At 33.0% G+C, this 17899-nt stretch overlaps 1 protein-coding gene across 1 annotated transcript; it reads left to right on the top strand.

The window, feature by feature from the left end:
* Positions 1-112: 112 nt before the first annotated feature.
* Positions 113-12380, top strand: LOC132756484 (autophagy-related protein 16-1-like; the record flags this gene model as incomplete). The annotated part of the gene is given in 7 exon segments (XM_060747563.1): positions 113-255; positions 1049-1169; positions 2181-2354; positions 4224-4308; positions 5005-5052; positions 6625-6723; positions 7193-12380. Coding segments are annotated over 7 exon segments (764 nt in total), but the record flags the coding sequence as incomplete, so codon positions are not given.
* Positions 12381-17899: the final 5519 nt, after the last annotated feature.

Here is a 17899-nt window from a genome sequence, read left to right on the forward strand (position 1 = left end):
TCATTGTAAACATAGCACTGAATTAAGGGTTTAAATTTTTGTGTTGGGGAAATAAGCTTAAAAAACCCAATTTCCGAGTTTCAGATTAACTATAAAGTTTGTGTTTTTTCAGGTCAGTGTCAGTGTAAAGGGACATTACTGGGAAGTAATGCGGGTATTACTGCCCTTGAATTTGACTATGATGAGGCGTATATACTTGGTGCTTCAAACGATTATGCTAGTAGATTGTGGTCTTTATCTGATCAAAGGTTAAGAGTAAGTTAGTTAGTTTATCAACATGTATTATAAAACAAAACACAACAAAATAATAATTTTACTTGTACATAAAATATTATTATACAAAATTTTCTAATACATTAATTAAAATGTTTCTAAAGTTATAATGTTTCATATATAGAGTTATACTTTCCAGAACCAGTCAGTACAGACAATACTGAGCAGTTATCTTGAGACAAACTGTGTTCTTATTTATATATATATTTTTATGCCCCCACAGAGTAGGAGCATATAGCGTTGCACTTGTCCGTCCGTCCGTCCGTCTGTCCGTACATCCCGAAATCTTGTGAACGCAACTCCTCTTAAACCGGATGGCAGATTTTGCTTAAACTTCCAGGGATGAACAACCTTAATGTGTAGATGGTAGTAAAGGGATGAATTTTTGCTGCGACCAAATTTAACAGAATTATGGCCCTTTGTTGATTTTTTTGCTATATACTATGTAGAAATTTTGTGAACGCAACTCCTCTTAAACCGGATGGCAGATTTTGCTTAAACTTCCAGGGATGAAAAACCTCAATGTGTAGATGGTTGTAAAGGGAAGGAATTTTTGCTGCAACCAAATTTAACAGAATTATGGCATTTTGTTGATTTTTAGTTTTCAACTTGTGGCACATGTAGTCCAAAAAATATTTGACCTAGAGTCATAAGATTGACAGAACAGTGGCGTGTGGGGGCATCCGTGTCCTATGGACACATTTCTAGTTTTATTTTTTTTTGTTGTTGTAACTTATACATGTATATTACTTCATACATGGCGTGTTTTTTTCAGCATACGTTGACGGGTCACAGTGGGAAAGTTTTAACTGCCAAATTTTTAGGTGATTCATCAAAAGTGGTAACTGGAAGCCATGACAGAACTTTAAAAATCTGGGACCTACATACTAGAGCATGTAAGCTTTATTTTATTATCATACAGTCACCTATCTCTGTTGGAATACTAACAGAGATGTTGAATTATTTTATGTGAAAAAGCAAGTCTGCAAAATATCAGTGGTTCAACCCAGGTGTCAGAAATAATGTATTTAAGCTTTAGAGTGGCTCTTGTTGTAGAAGAAGTTTTGTCAGTCATTGACACAGTATAATCTATCAAGTGATACTTTCAGCCATCACAAAGAACAACACTCACACCAGAAAAAAATTGTAGAACTCTTTTAGAGGTTATATCATATATTCTAACATGACCCGCATTTTTCACTATTGAATATAGAAGAAACGAAAGTGTGTTTCATTATGCAATAAAGTCAAAGTTGAGGTTATATATTTAGATATGTGACGTAATCATTATACATGTGACGTAACCACTAAAAAAATCTGACGCCCTGAAAATAAGTATGGAAACAGATCAGGTGCAATTTTGCTTAATATCAGATACAGCAGCATTTATTTGTTGATGTCGTGTTAGAACCGAAATAATCCAAATCGATGAATTTATCTTGATAACATCACTGTTTGTCGTTCGGATGTGCATCATATCACTCGGGCTACGCCCTCATGATATAATTTGTCGCATTTTTTCTAAAAACATAGATGTTTTTGAGCGATAAAATCACTGTTTGGGATATATTATTTCTTAAATAACGGTATTGTGTAATATCCAATTTGTTCTGTGACAGAGAATCTTCATACTGGTTGAGCCGTGACAACATTTATAGCTTTTTTCACTAAATGATTTAAAATGAGCAAAAATTACTGAAAATTACTGAAGAAAATGATGGCCTATGTCAGGAAAAGTAAATGCACACAGAGGCACCATCTGTCTTTTTCTCCACCATTGAAGATGAAAAGTCGCCTTAGACATTGTCCACTTAAAACCCAACAAAAAGTAGAACATTACAAAAATGAAGGAAATAGGTAAATCATATGGAAGGTAGATTTCTTTTAACAATATTTTAATTTTGTAGGTTCAAAAACAATATTTGCTGGATCAAGTTGCAATGATTTAGTGACATTACATGCAAGTAGCATAATCAGCGGCCATTTTGATAAGCGTGTAAGGTTTTGGGACCCTCGTGTAGACTCCACCATCAATGAGATTTCATTACATGGACGTATTACATCATTAGCTTTATCACCAGGTAAACAATGTTATTTATTTCACATTTGATGAAATGTATCAAATGATGTTCAAGTGTTGGTACCATATGATCTTCCAGTATAAATCCTTACTATTTTAACCCCATTATATGATGTGGGGGATGGGGCTATACAGGAAAAATCACTTTGTTGCATTGCTCAGTCTGTCTATCTTCATTGTTTTCACATTTTTGGCTATTAAAGATTTTCTTCAGACTTGGGTCAAATGCTCGCCTCAACTAGGCAGTAAGAACCTATGTTGTCTCTGTGCTGGCTCAAGGTAAAGGTTAACCTGGCTTATCAAATGTCGGGCAAGTTTTTAATCAGTAAGGACTATACTTTTTAAAGAATTCTTTTAATCTTGACTCAAATTTTCACCTCAACAAGTCAATGGCCAGAACCCATGCTGACACCCGGTCTGTTCAAGGGTAAGGTTCCGTCCGTCTGTCCGTCCGTTTTCTTGTCCGGAGCATAACTTGAAAACCCTTGGAGATAATTTGTTTAAACTTCATACAGTGGTAGAGGGCATTGAGGGGGAGTGCAGTGTCAAAGAACCATAACTCTATTTTGCCCGGTTTTTGAATTATCTCCCCTTATAGAAAAATTTTGTCCGGGGCATAACTCTAAAACTATAAGAGATATAAACATGAAACTTTGTAGGTGAATAGATCTCAGTGGGTAGATGTGCAGTGCATAAGAACAATAACTCTTTTTGTCCTACTTTTTGAGTTATTGCCTTTTGTTAATTTCAATACTTTGAACTTTGTCCGGAACATAACTCTAAAACTATAAGAGATATCAAGATGAAACATTGTAGGTAGATAGATCTCATTGAGTAGAAGTGCAGTGCAAAAGAACCATAACTCTGTTAAGCCTCATTTTTGAATTATCTCCCCTTATAGAAAAATCTTGTCCGGGGCATAACTCTAAAACTATAAGAGATATCAAGATGAAACATTGTAGGTAGATAGATTTCATTGAGTAGAAGTGCAGTGCATAAGAACAATAACTCTTTTTGTCCTAATTTTAGGGTTCTTGCCCTTTGTTAATTTTAACACTGAACTTTGTCCGGAACATAACTCTAAAACTATAAGAGATATCAAGATGAAACATTGTAGGTAGATAGATTTCATTGAGTAGAAGTGCAGTGCAAAAAACATAACTCTGTTAAGCCTCATTTTTGAATTATCTCCCCTTTTAGAAAAATCTTGTACTGGACATAGCTATAAAACTGTAAGAGATATCAACATGAAACTTTGTAGGTAGATGTATCTCAATGGGTAGATGTGCAGTGCACGAGAATCATAACTCTGCTTTGCCTAATTCTGGAGTTATTGCCATTTGTTTATTTTTACTTTTTGAAGTTGTCCGGAACACAACTCGGAAACCATAAGAGATATCAACAAGAAACTTTGTAAGTTGATAGATAACAGTGATTAGAAGTGCAGTGCAAAGAACAGTAACTCTGCCTTTCCTAATTTTGGAATTATTACACTTTGAACTTTTTCCAGGGACATAACTCTGAAACTACAAGAGGTGTACTTTCCTGTGTCCAAAACCTATTCGGGGAGCATCACCCGGCTCAAACCGGGCTCTTGTTCCTTGAAGGATTTTCTTTAAACTTGGCTCAAATGTCCATATCAACTAGGTGATGTGTAAGGCCCATGCCATTTGTGTGCCTGGCTGAAGGTCAAATGTCAGATAATTTTGTGCCCACTATATAGGGCTATTTACGTATGTTATTGCAAAGAAACTTTACAAATTATATTTATGAAGAGATGAACAAACGTTTTATAATCTTTGTTTTTACCTACAAGCATTGTACTATTATTGTATTTAAAAATCATATATGATATATATTTTAACTACAGATAAGGCATCATTGTTGGCATGTACAAGGGAAGACACATTAAAGGTGATAGATCTACGTATGAACCAAGTTTCCTATACATTAGTGTAAGTTGGAAGTTATTTCTGCATCATTATGTTATATATACAGTACATTAATTATAATTTTTGTTGCACTGGTTCTTTCTTAGCAATGATTTTTGTAAAATCATACTTTATAAAGAAATCAATTACATGATATCCTTGCATTTTAAAATTATGAAATTATTTCATATATTGTCCATAAATCCTTTTTTGATTGTGTCAAAAACTCTGTTTTGATGTATTGATTTCTTTATTTTTTTAGTTCTCCTGAAAGGACTTCAATTGAGAACTATTCAAAATTTGAATTTGTTGTCATTTTTACAAAGTGTCTATTTTGAAGACAAAGTCAAGCTGTTATGATCGCTGCATTGTCATTGTCATTCATGAACTTTGATGTAGACCATTATTCAATCATTTTGAAAGTTACCAACAAGAAATTTTGAAAATTGGCTTATCATGACAATAGTGCAGTTGTTAGACAAGGGGCATTATTCTAAGAGCTATATCTTTTGGAGTTATTCCCCTTTCTTTCTTTGAATTTTTGTCTGACAAGTAATAACAGCTCATGTTGTTATTATTATTTTAAATCTGCATGGTATTGTTAATATTTGTCTAAATGAGGTAAATATAACCTGCGACTCTGTTTTGTATAAACTTATAATTATGGCTTGGTGAAATAACTTGTTTATTTTCAATAGATATATGCATTCATTATTTCAGAGCTGAAAATTTCAAAGTGGCATTTGACTATTCACGAGCAGTATTTAGGTAATTGTTTCAATCTCTCTTAATTGTTTGTATCTCTATTGTGTTCATTTTTATACCCCCAAAACGAAGTTTTGGGGGATATATAGGAGTCACTCGGTGGTCGGTTGGTTGGTCGGTCGGTCGGTCCAAGCGTCTGTTGCATTTTCCTTGAAGACTAATGGTTGGAATTCAATATAACTTCATTCAATGATCAAGCACATTGAGAGGAAGTGCAGTGCACAAGAACCATAACTCCATCTTCACTTATTACAGAGTTATTGCCCTTTGTTACTTTTCCTTGTCCAGAGCATAACTTGAAAACTACTGGTTATAATTCAAAACAACTTCATACAATGGTCAAGCACAATAAGAGAAAGTGCAGTGCACAAGAACCATAACTCTATCTAAAGTTATTACAGAGTTATTGCCCTTTGTTACTTTTCCATTGCTTTCTTTTGTCCGGACCATAACTTGAAGACTAATGGTTGGAATTCAATATAACTTCATTCAATGGTCAAGCACATTGAGAGGAAGTACAGTGCACAAGAACCATAACTCCATCTTGACTAATTACAGAGTTATTGCCCTTTGTTACTTTTCCTTGTCTGGAGCATAACTTGAAAACTACTAGTTGGAATTCAAAACAACTTCATACAATGGTCAAGCACAAAAAGAGAAAGTTCAGTGCGCAAGAACCATAACTCTATCTAAAATAATTACAGAGTTATTGCCCTTTGTTACTTTTCCATTTCTTTCTTTTGTCCGGACCATAACTTGAAAACTACTAGTTGGAATTCAATATAACTTCATACAATTGTTAAGCACATTGAGAGGAAGTGCAGTACACAAGAACCAAAACTCCATCTTGACTAATTACAGAGTTATTGCCCTTTGTTACTTTTCCTTGCCCGGAGCATAACTTGAAAACTACTGGTTGGAATTCAAAACAACTTCATAATGGTCCAGCACAATTAGAGGACATGCAGTGCATAAGAACCATAACTCTATCTAAAGTAATTACAGAGTTATTGCCCTTTGTTACTTTTCAATTGCTTTTTTTTGTCCAGAGCATAACTTGAAAACTACTACTAGTTGGAATTCAATACAACTTCATAAAACAAATAAAAGAGTTATTGCCCTTTGATACTTTTCCTTGTCAGGTGCATAACTTAAAAACTAATGTTTTTGTTCATTTTTACACTTTGAACTTTGTCGGGGACATTACTCTTAAACTATAAGAGATATCAACGTGAAATTCTGTAGGTAGATAGATCTCATTGATTTGAAATGCAATAGATCTCATTGAGTAGAATTGCGGTGCAAAAGAATCATAACTCTGCCTTGCCAAATTTTGGAGTTATTGCCCTTTGTTAATTTTTACACATTGAACTTTGTCTGTGACGTAACTCTGACAATACAAGAGGTATACTTTTCTCTGTCCAAAACCATTTTGGGGAGCATCACCCAGATCAACCGGTTCTTCTTCAATGTGATATCATGGTATTATCATATCAATATTCAGGTTTCATTTTACACTACTATGAATCTTTATCTGTATGCATGTCTTAGATGTTAAACCATGTTGTTTTACAGCCCTGATGGTAGCTATGCCATGGCAGGATCCTCTGATGGTACTCTATATGTTTGGAACATACAGAAAGGCAAGGTTGAACGAATGCTAAAAGAACATACGTAAGACATGCATTATCTTATATATTCATGTATATACTATATGCTTACGTTGTAATCATATATTTATGTCATTATACCACTTGCCCTTCCATGCTATTGGTTCAAATCACGACAGGGACTTTGAATTCATTCATGTGAGGAAGCTATCCAGCTAGCTTACAGAATGCCAGTGGTTCTACTCTGGTGCCCGTTTGTTCCTGAAATAATGCTTATGTTCCTGCAACGTAAAACCCAAACAAAAAGATATTTATATCATTCCATCCAACCTAAAAATATTAACATACTGTTATCTTGCAATACATCTAAGAATATGATTAATAAATATTGAAATAAGGAAACTACAATGAAAACTTTGTCAAAAACTTACAAAGCTAAACAATTCATGTAGAATCATCAGAGTATTGGCCCTTTGTATTAACATACAGTATACAAGGTAATGTTAAGTACAAATGTATGTTTATGTTTTCAGGCATGCAATCATGGCTTGTTCTTGGCATCCATCAGGATCGGTTATCCTCAGTTCAGAAAAACAGAAGAAGGTTATCCTGTGGTCTGATATTTAATTGCGACTGAAAAAAACATTTCAGATTTTATGTGTTCAATTCCATGGATGTTTTTATGTGTGAAAATATTCATTTCATAAACACACTGTTAAAAATTGTAGAGTTACAATGTTGCATTTTTTGTCAAAATGTCTAAGCATAGAAATCCCTGATTTTAATTGAGGTATAACTCCAAACAAAAATAATTATACCAGCTAAGTGTAAGAGATGTCAGGATGTCTGTATTAAGCTGTTTGCTAGTTACCTAAAATAGTATCATGTCAGAAGTCCTCAAATTATCAAAAAGTTGTCTGTGTAAACCTACTAATTTACAACATTTCAACATTTTGGGAGATTATAGGTAAAACAGTAGAGATTGTAGGTAAAACAGTAGAGATTATAGGTAAAACAGTAGAGATTGTAGGTAAAACAGTAGAGATTATAGGTAAAACAGTATTAACAGTTTCTAAATGCTTAAATTTTTCTTGAAATGGAACCAGAAGTATTTCTATTGACTGTAAATAGTTGTGCACCCAGACATGTTCTACTTTTATTGCTACTCATGAACTTACTGAGATATGTTAAAGGGAGGTAATTAACATTCTTGAAGGAAGGAAGTACATTTAAACATATTAACAAGCAATTTATTCAGTATGAATTTACTGTCACTTAAAATTCAGTGATAAGTATTGGTAAGAAAATGATTGCTTGCCATTTTAAAATTCAGTCATGATCATGTGTTGTGGTTGTTTTTTACATGGCAAGAGTGTTATAATGGCCCTAAGTCACCCAACTGCAAATATATATTGTTGTAGCGTGAGCTGAACTTTTTTGACAAGGTACATGTAACTATCTGTCATTTGTTGTATTTTCACAAGTTATAGCAGTCACCTTTTTTTATCCATTCTTGATGAAGTTCAAACATGCCTTTTTTAAAAGCTGACCATTTAAATAAAAAAAAATTCCCCAAGAGTATGTACTAGGGCTCAGCAATTTTGTTCCTTTCTGCCTTTGGGGATTCTGGCAGGATGGTTTCTTCAGTGATTCATTTTGTTTAGTAACATTTGCTGGTAATGCATGTTTGTGTCTTTACTATTTTAGGATACTTCTAATATCTTTTACCTTTTTCTTGTAAATTTCTCCTATATATACAGTACATCTTTTTTCATTTTCCTTTAAATACAATATACATGTATTAGGGAAGTCTTATAGTGCACAATCTTGAGTAGGTATCAAACAACAATAATTCTTGTAGATCAGACTGTCATTCCTGTATATCAGACTGATGTTTCTGTTAGTTTTACACAGGCTGGATAATTTATCTGACATGGGAGATTCCATATGAGTTGCAGGCTCTAATGTCATGTTAGTGCATTTTATGAATGAACACATTCTGGCTATGATGGTCATTTGACTGTTATGATAGATAAAAATGAAGCTGTAAATTTTTATGCTACTTTATTAAAAGATGATTGAAATTAATTTTAAGATAATTGACATTAATTTAATTTTAAAAAAAAATTAATTCACTGAGGTAAGAAATGTGAAATATGGTAGAATATTCAATAAAAATATTTCACATGTTGTTTGTGGTTCAGATCAGAATGTCCGTCAAAAGCATCACTTCACATAGTATTACCCCCATGACAGATTGTTCAAACCTCAACTTATGACTTAAATTATCAATAATGGATTATTTCATGTTTAACATTAGAATAAAGGAATGATTACATGTTGCTAGATCATAGAAGTATAAATCTGTGTAAATTTAATAAATATTGTATTTTAGGCATGTTGATTATCTGTTTATATAATGACAGTATATATAAGGTTTTTGAGAACGAGGGTCAGATGATGTGATGATTTTATATAAGATTATTTTCTTTGACTTGAATTTTTTGTTGCCAGTTTTTGAGCACACCATATTTCAGCACACAGAGGCTTAATTTAAATCAGTGACAATGTGAGCATGAATAGCAACTGACATGTCGCCGGTACAGTTATACCAGCTTGATTCATGTCTGGCTGGATTTTAAAGTGACATTATCAATTCTGAATAAATAATGTAACTTATTGACCAATAATTGGAAGTGAAAAATGTTAAGAATAAAATATAAAAACTACCGAAGTTTTAAAAAAAAGGCTACCCGACTCTTTTTAAAAATTGAACATAACCAATAAATTCTGAATGCTATTATTAGATTTTTTTCGTGGGTCAAATGGATTTTTATTTCTATTATTTTTGGATAGTAAAATATAGAATTGAACCCAATTATGGCAAAATGTAAAGTAATTATGACATTTATCATTGTACTCAACAATTTGCACTTTGATGGGCATAATGTCACACTTTATATTGTTGGATTTTGATTTTAATACTTTTAAATTGTTGGATGCTAGATATTGAAAAATTTAAATACTACAATGGACTGTCTCAAATACAATGCATGCTAAATGTATAATTCATGTTTATGTCATGTATGTTGCTCACAATGTTTAGTATTTATTACATACAATCAGTTCTCTATTACATTTTTTTAATCATGAAATTATTGTCAGCAGATTAATTTATTATAGTCTCAATTTAACTTAATGAAATATTTTTTTAATTAGAAAACGCCAGAAATATCACAGTACTCTTTGAGTTATTTAAAAACCACTATTGTGTTTTTATTAAAACATGAAATGGATAATTTTACAAAAGAAAAACATCAAGTAGCCTAACAAAAAAAAACCGTATAAAAACAGTAAGTTAAACTTAAGTTTGTTATTCTGTTTTTTCTTTTCCTTGAAGTTCTACACAAGTGTCAGTACTGCCCTCTGTGTTAGCTAGTAGTACAGTGGGGAATGCTATTAGGGTGAAAGAATGAACTGTGACAACTTTGTATGCCTAATACCTTCATTGAACCATCATTTCTGTTACAGATATTTTTGTTGAACTATTTTGTATGTTATTGGAATATATACAAGCATATTACATAAAATTTTTATCATTTGTTTGGCCTATAATTTTTATGCCCCCACAATGTGGGAGCATATAGCGTTGCACTTGTCCGTCCGTCCGTCAATCCGTCAGTCCGTCCGTCAGTCCGTCCGTCCGTACGTCCCGAAATCTTGTGAACGCAACTCCTCTTAAACCGGATGGCAGATTTTGCTTAAACTTACAGGGATGAACAACCCTAATGTGTAGATGGTAGTAAAGGAAGGAATTTTTGCTGCGACCAAATTTAACAGAATTATGGCCCTTTGTTGATTTTTTCACTAGATACTAAGTAGAAATTTTGTGAACGCAACTCCTCTTAAACTGGATGGCAGATTTTGCTTAAACTTACAGGGATGAACAACCTTCAGGTGTAGATGGTAGTAAAGGAAGGAATTTTTGCTGCGACCAAATTTAACAGAATTATGGCCCTTTGTTGATTTTTTCACTATATACTATGTAGAAATTTTGTGAACGCAACTCCTCTTAAACTGGATGGCAGATTTTGCTTAAACTTACAGGGATGAACAACCTTCAGGTGTAGATGGTAGTAAAGGAAGGAATTTTTGCTGCGACCAAATTTTACAGATTTATGGCCCTTTGTTGATTTTTTCACTATAATTGTACTATGTAGAAATTTTGTGAATGCAACTCCTCTTAAACCGGATAGCAGATTTTGCTTAAACTTCCAGGAATGAACAACCTTAATGTGTAGATGGTAATAAAGAAAGGAATTTTTGCTGCAACCAAATTTAACAGAATTATGGCCCTTTTTTTATTTTTTCATTATATACTATGTTGAAATTTTGTGAATGCAACTCCTCTTAAACCTGATGGCAGGTTTTGCTTAAACTTCCAGGGATTAACAACCTTAATGTGTAGATGGTAGTAAAGGAAGGAATTTTTGCTGCGACCAAATTTAACAGAATTATGGCCCTTTGTTGATTTTTAGTTTTCAACTTGTGGCACATGTAGTCCAAAAAATATTTGACCTAGAGTCATAAGATTGACAGAACAGTGGCGTGTGGGGGCATCCGTGTCCTATGGACACATTTCTAGTTTACACTTATATTTACCCCTTTATTCTGTGCATGCAATTTGTATGAATTGATAATTTTGTAGATTATAAATTCCGCAGAAATTTTTGTTTGTTCTTTGAACTTAGTGAACTAAGTAGGTTACAGGTTATTTAGTGATATAGTAAACCCAACATGTCAGGTCAGTATATTATTTGTACAATCATGGTAAATTTTGATGCATGTTACTAGGATATTTGTTTATTTTCCTTTTATTATACAGAATTTAACCTTGCTGATGGATGAGAAAATTTTTTATACATGATTTACTCAAATGAAATGTGAAAAATAATATTTAGAGCTTCATATGAAACTATTGTTTATTGTAAAGAACTGTTGTAAAATTTATATATTCAATTTATAAAAATTTTCACACCAAGTTCTTTACTTTGGAAATTCGTATCAATTTTTGAGTGTATTGTTTAAGAAATAGATATCAATTTTTGAGTGTGCTGTTGTAGAATAATGCAGGTTAGAGTTCACATGTGTAGAAATATAGTAGGCCCAAGTAATTAAATGCAAAGCATTTGAACGATAAACTGTGCATATACTACAACAAAAGAAAAGTTAAATATCTGTTACATTCTATCATGCTTATAAAAAGTTGAATTGATAAAATAATGTTGAACTACATTGAACGGAGAATTATTTTCCTCGACGTCATTTTGGTTTATTGATGTCATATCTGACATCATATGGCGTTTAAGCATTCCTTTTTTATGCTGTGCATATTATGTATAATAATGCACTTGACTGGCCCATTTCTGTAATACTTGAATAATGTGAAGTGTAATAGAATTGATATTCTTGCATTGTCTATATTGTTCATTATTTTAATGTTCAGTTTAAATAACTTATTTCGTACCCCTTAAAGGAATTAGGTGTATATTATTTCTCTTCCTGTAGACTATTTTTTTGCCACTTGTTTTCCCAAAGAAACCAAATTTATACCTTGTTGTATATTTCTTTCATTGCTGTTTTTTTATTTGCTGAATTCTTTTATTCTGTGATAATAGTATAACAAATTTATTATTCTTTAATAAAAAGTGGAGTAATGAGGATGTTTGTTTAGTTATCCTTAAAGCCTTTATTATCACTTAAATCAAGGCACAGCAGTGGAATAAAGCCATTTAATAATCAAAGGGCTGCAAGCTCTGTGGTATTTTCTGATCTTTGCAATCTAAATCATACTGACTATCTGCACGTATTTTCCTGTATAAGTTTATTTTCATACATTGTATACTATAATTCATCTTACGCAGCGACTGCGTTTAGATTTTTTTCTTTAACAGTTTGAGATTGATACATATGGAATTTTGCATGACTAGAGTTGCATCAAAAAATCATTTTTCATTTTTAGCTCACCTGTCACAAAGTGACAGGGTGAGCTTTTGTGATCGCTTTTCGTCCGGCGTCCGTCCGTCCATTGTCCGTCCGTCCGTAAACTTTTACTTTAAATGACATCTTCTCATAAACCACTAAGCCAATTTCATCCAAACTTCACAGGAATGTTCCTTTGGTGGTCACCTTTAAAAATTGTTCAAAGAATTTAATTCCATGCAGAACTCTGGTTGCCATGGCAACCAAAAGAAAAAACTTTAAATATCTTCTTTTAAAAAACCCAAAAAGCTAGAGCTTAGATATTTGGCATGAAACATCTTCTAGTGAGTGTCTACCAAGTTTGTTCAAATAAAAGCCCTGGGGTTAAAATTGGCCCCGCCCCAGGGGGTCATTGATTTTCCCTATATGCATATAGTAAAAACTTAAAAAATCTTCTTTTAAAGAACCCATAGAGCTAGAGCTAAGATATTTAGCATGAAACATCTTCTAATGGGTGTCTACCAAGTTTGTTCAAATAAAAGCCCTGGGGTCAAAATTGGCCCCGCCCCCAGGGGGTCATTGATTTTCCCTATATGCATATAGTAAAAACTTAAAAATTCTTCTTTCAAAGAACCCAAAGAGCTACAGCTAAGATATTTAGCATGAAACATGTTCTAATGGGTGTCTACAAAGTTTGTTCAAATAAAAGATTTGGGGTCAAAATTGGCCCCGCCCCGGGGGTCATTGATTTTCCTTATATGTGTATAGCAAAAACTTAAAAAATCTTCTTTGAAAAACCCCAAATAGCTAGAGTTTTGATATTAAGCATGAAACAGCTTCTAGTGAGTGTCTACCAAGTTTGTTCAAATAAAAGCCCTGGGGTCAAAATTGGCCCCGCCCCAGGGGGTCATTGATTTTCCCTATATGCATATAGTAAAAACTTAAAAAATCTTCTTTTAAAGAACGCAAAGAGCTAGAGCTAAGATATTTAGCATGAAACATGTTCTAATGGGTGTCTACAAAGTTTGTTCAAATAAAAGCCCTGGGGTCAAAATTGGCCCCGCCCCGGGGGTCATTGATTTTCCTTATATGTGTATGGCAAAAACTTAAAAATCTTCTTTGAAAAAACCCAAATAGCTAGAGTTTAGATATTAAGAATGAAACATCTTCTAGTAAGTGTCTACAAAGTTTGTTCAAATAAAAGCCCTGGGGTTAAAACTGGCCCCGCCCCAGAGGTGTCATTGTTTTTAACTATATGTGTATAGTTAAAACTTAAAAAATCTTCTTTTAAAAAACCCAATGAGCTAGAGGTTAGATTTTAAGCAGGAAACATCTTTTTGTTGGTGTCTACTTTTTGGAAGTTAAATATAAAGGTAAATATCCAAAACTTTTTTCTTAAGACAGTACATGTGACATCAAAACATGACTAAAATATTTCCGAATCAGACTGAGATGACTTTGAAAGCAGACATGCAATTATGACCGGGTTTAGACTGTTCCTAACCATGGGTAGATGGCAACAACATTTAGTTGATATGCAAATTAGGCTATCCCAAACATTCATTCCGACGATTTCACTTTGCATGCATGTACCCCCTACTTACAATTTTTATGCGTGCATCTAGAATTTTGTGCGTGAATTATGCACTGTAGTGCGTGAATGGGCATGCTGATCCCTTTAGGGGCTGCCATAGCTAAAAATAGTAAATGAAAATTATTCTTGTAAATTTCTAGATAGATATTCACTAAATGATATATATGATATTTGCTCTCTTTTGTTTCCATATTTGCATATTGATGGGACAGTACAGAGATACTGAATGGCTTACATATTAGTGCATAATCCAATTAACGAAATGAAAAGAAGTGACCAACCTCACCAAAAATGTGCCATTGATGAAAACCAGTTTTCATAGTTATAAATTTCATTTAAATAATCATAAAATCATTCTTACATGATAAGATAATATTTACTCATTTCATGCTTAGTTGATCAGATTTGATCCTAAAATATTCATCAGTGAGTTAAGAGGGTAATGTAACCACCTGGCTGATCAGTGATGCTTGTGCTTATATTGTCTTTGTTACACCATTTACTTTTTGATTCAATTGAAAATGTAAAATAAAAGAAATATTCATTATTTTTGCACATATTTTAGTATTAAAAGAGTTTTACAAACATGTATGAAGGTGATTGAAAGAACAATTGTGATAGATATTATTTAAATAAAGTTTAACAGAACATAAATTGTATATCTAAAATAAGTATCTTGTGTGTCTTCTGTACCAGGTAGGTGTAATATATTATATTTTTCATAGTATCGTCCCATTGGACACAAACATTTATAGAAGAGACTATTTGAAAGATAACCATAGATAAACAATATTTATTGACAAGACTTTTTGTGAAATAACATTGTGATATATAACAGAGACAACATATTTGTGATTGTGCATTGTGCTTGTGATATGTGATACATTGTGACACTTATAGTGCTAGTGACATTTAATACCTTGTAACATAAGGTTGTGACACTCTAGTGTTTCTGAAATTACAAAGTGCTTCTGCCACATCGTTGTTTCATTGGAAACTGTTAGAACTGCTCCAGTGGTAGCTTTCCAGCATAGGAAAGGTATGTCTTTGCTAAAATTAATGGGTAAAACAGTAGTAATGAGTTTCAAGGCTGAGTTTGCTTGTTCTTAAAAAGAAAAAAAGATAAAATTAGCTTTAGACTATTTTATTGATCCTGTTAATTAATTCCAATTTTATTGATATCATATTTATCAGTGTAAGCAAATGTGAATTAAAGCAGCTTAAATCGGGATTTTTAAGCAAATGCCAAATGTTGACAATATCTTTGTAAACTCATTCTGTTAACATGAAAATATGGTTTTTGTGCCTGAACTTTTCTTTTTGCAAAACAAAAAATTTCATGACCTAAACATGTTTTTATGTTGTAAAATCTGTAACAAAGAGCTGTATCTCATCTCTTGCTTATTTATCATTTCAGTTAGACATGCCACTCAGTAAAGCATGGAAGAAGGCAAAGGCCAGGAGGGCAATATTGGTAACGAGGGAGCAGACGTTGGCAGAAGATCCTGATGTAGTCCCTGTCATAAGTCCCGTCATTATTCCGGCAGACAGGGCCCCATCAGCACCTGTCATAGGTCCGGTCATCGTGCCGGCAGACATGGTCGCTGGGGCAACTGATGTAGGTCCAGTCAATTTGACGGCATTCAGAGCCCAAAAAGCACCTGATGTAAGTCTGGTCAGTGCACGAGCTTTCAGGGCGCTTGCAAGTCCGTCCATCAGTACGGCAAACACAAAACAAAACTCAAACAAAACAAATGCTATATATTCCGAAATGGAACAAATGTTATCTCAAAACTCAAATTTGAATCAAAGAATATGCAATACATCTTCTGCAATGGAAAAAGAACAAAGCAAACTTGTGAATAAGTCTTATGAGTCATATTGCACTGGTATGCCCTTCAGCTGCTTGTCGTTAGTATTTGGTTCTTTTAGTCAAGCAAATAATAGATTTTCTATTCAAACTAGAGGTAGTCAATGTACTATTAACTCATTATGTGCTTTGATATATTCAAAATATTCTGATTTGATAACAACAGAAAATATTGATGAGGTCTTAAACATTGGAGACGAGCTGTACAGGAATGTTGTTAATAATTTAAAACAACTTGGTAGATTTAAGCATCGATTGTTAAGTCTTGATGAAATGCCTGATCAAGTGAATGTTTTGTCCAAAGTTGTACAAATAAGAAAAGGAAACATTGTATCAGGATTGACTATTCAGCATTTCGGAGATACAGACTTGCCAACTTTACATCAAGCCTTGTATGCAACATTTCAAAGAGCAAACCATGCATTGGTCATGATTGGATCAATTTGTTCTGCGGTGTTTCTTAAAGATGAAGAGTTTTGGCTGTTTGATTCACATTCACATGGAGAATATGGACTGTCAGATGTTGATGGAAAGTCTGTATTAATGTCATTTCATAAACTTGAAAACCTTGTTACATTTATGTATGCTATGTATGAAAGTGCAAATATTGATATAATGAGCCAATATGAAATATTGCCTTTAAACTTTAATGTAGTTCAATGCACTTCACAATACCATAATATGTACATTAACAATCAGCAGAAAATAACTGATATCAGCAAAACTGATGCTGATGATGTTTGGCAAACAGTTTCTTACAAAAAGCAAAAGAAATCCACTAACTTTTCTGTCATGCCAAGAGATGAACAATTATGTGAAGTAGTTAAAAAAAACATTAAGCAACAGTCTATTGACCATAAAGTAAAAGAAAGGACATATAGTTATCCTGCAGTTGGGCTTAAGACAAAAGTAAAAAATGATACAATATTGATTGGGAAGTACTTTAAACACCAATACCAAAAACAGCAACAGAAGAATAAAGAAGGAGAAAGTGATAGAAAAGCCTACATGAGACTGTACATGCAAAAGCGAAGGCAAAGTGATCAATTCAAAGTAAAAGATAAAGAATTCACTTTAAAGTCAAAGCGAAAAGCAAGGTCAGACGAAGCATTCAAACAAAAAGAAATTCAGATACAAAATAAATCTAAAAAAAAGGCAAGGTCAGATGAAGCATTTAAACAAAAAGAAATACAGGTTCAAAATAAGTCAAAAAAAAAGGCAAGGTCAGATCCACTTATTTTAGAGCAAGAGAAAATAGCTAAACAGGAATCTCGAAAATGTCCAGAATACAAGCATAAAGAAATGCAAATACAAAATAAATCCAAACAAAAGGCACGGACAGATGAAGCATTTAAACAAAAAGAAATACAGGTTCAAAATAAGTCCAAAAAAAAGGCACGGTCAGATCCACTTATTTTAGAGCAAGAGAAAATAGCTAAACAGGAATCTCGAAAATGTCTCGAATACAAGCATAAAGAAATGCAAATACAAAATAAATCCAAACAAAAGGCACGGACAGATGAAACATTTAAACAAAAAGAAATACAGGTTCAAAATAAGTCCAAACAAAAGGCACGGACAGATGAAGCATTTAAACAAAAAGAAATACAGGTTCAAAATAAGTCCAAAAAAAAGGCACGGACAGATGAAGCATTTAAACAAAAAGAAATACAGGTTCAAAATAAGTCCAAAAAAAAGGCACGGTCAGATGAAGCATTTAAACAAAAAGAAATACAGGTTCAAAATAAGTCCAAACGAAAGGCACGGACAGATGAAGCATTTAAACAAAAAGAA

This window comes from Ruditapes philippinarum, unplaced genomic scaffold, assembly GCF_026571515.1.
Source record: "Ruditapes philippinarum isolate M1 unplaced genomic scaffold, ASM2657151v2 ctg17770_1_1_1_1, whole genome shotgun sequence".
In the NCBI taxonomy this organism is placed as follows: Eukaryota; Metazoa; Mollusca; class Bivalvia; order Venerida; family Veneridae; genus Ruditapes; species Ruditapes philippinarum.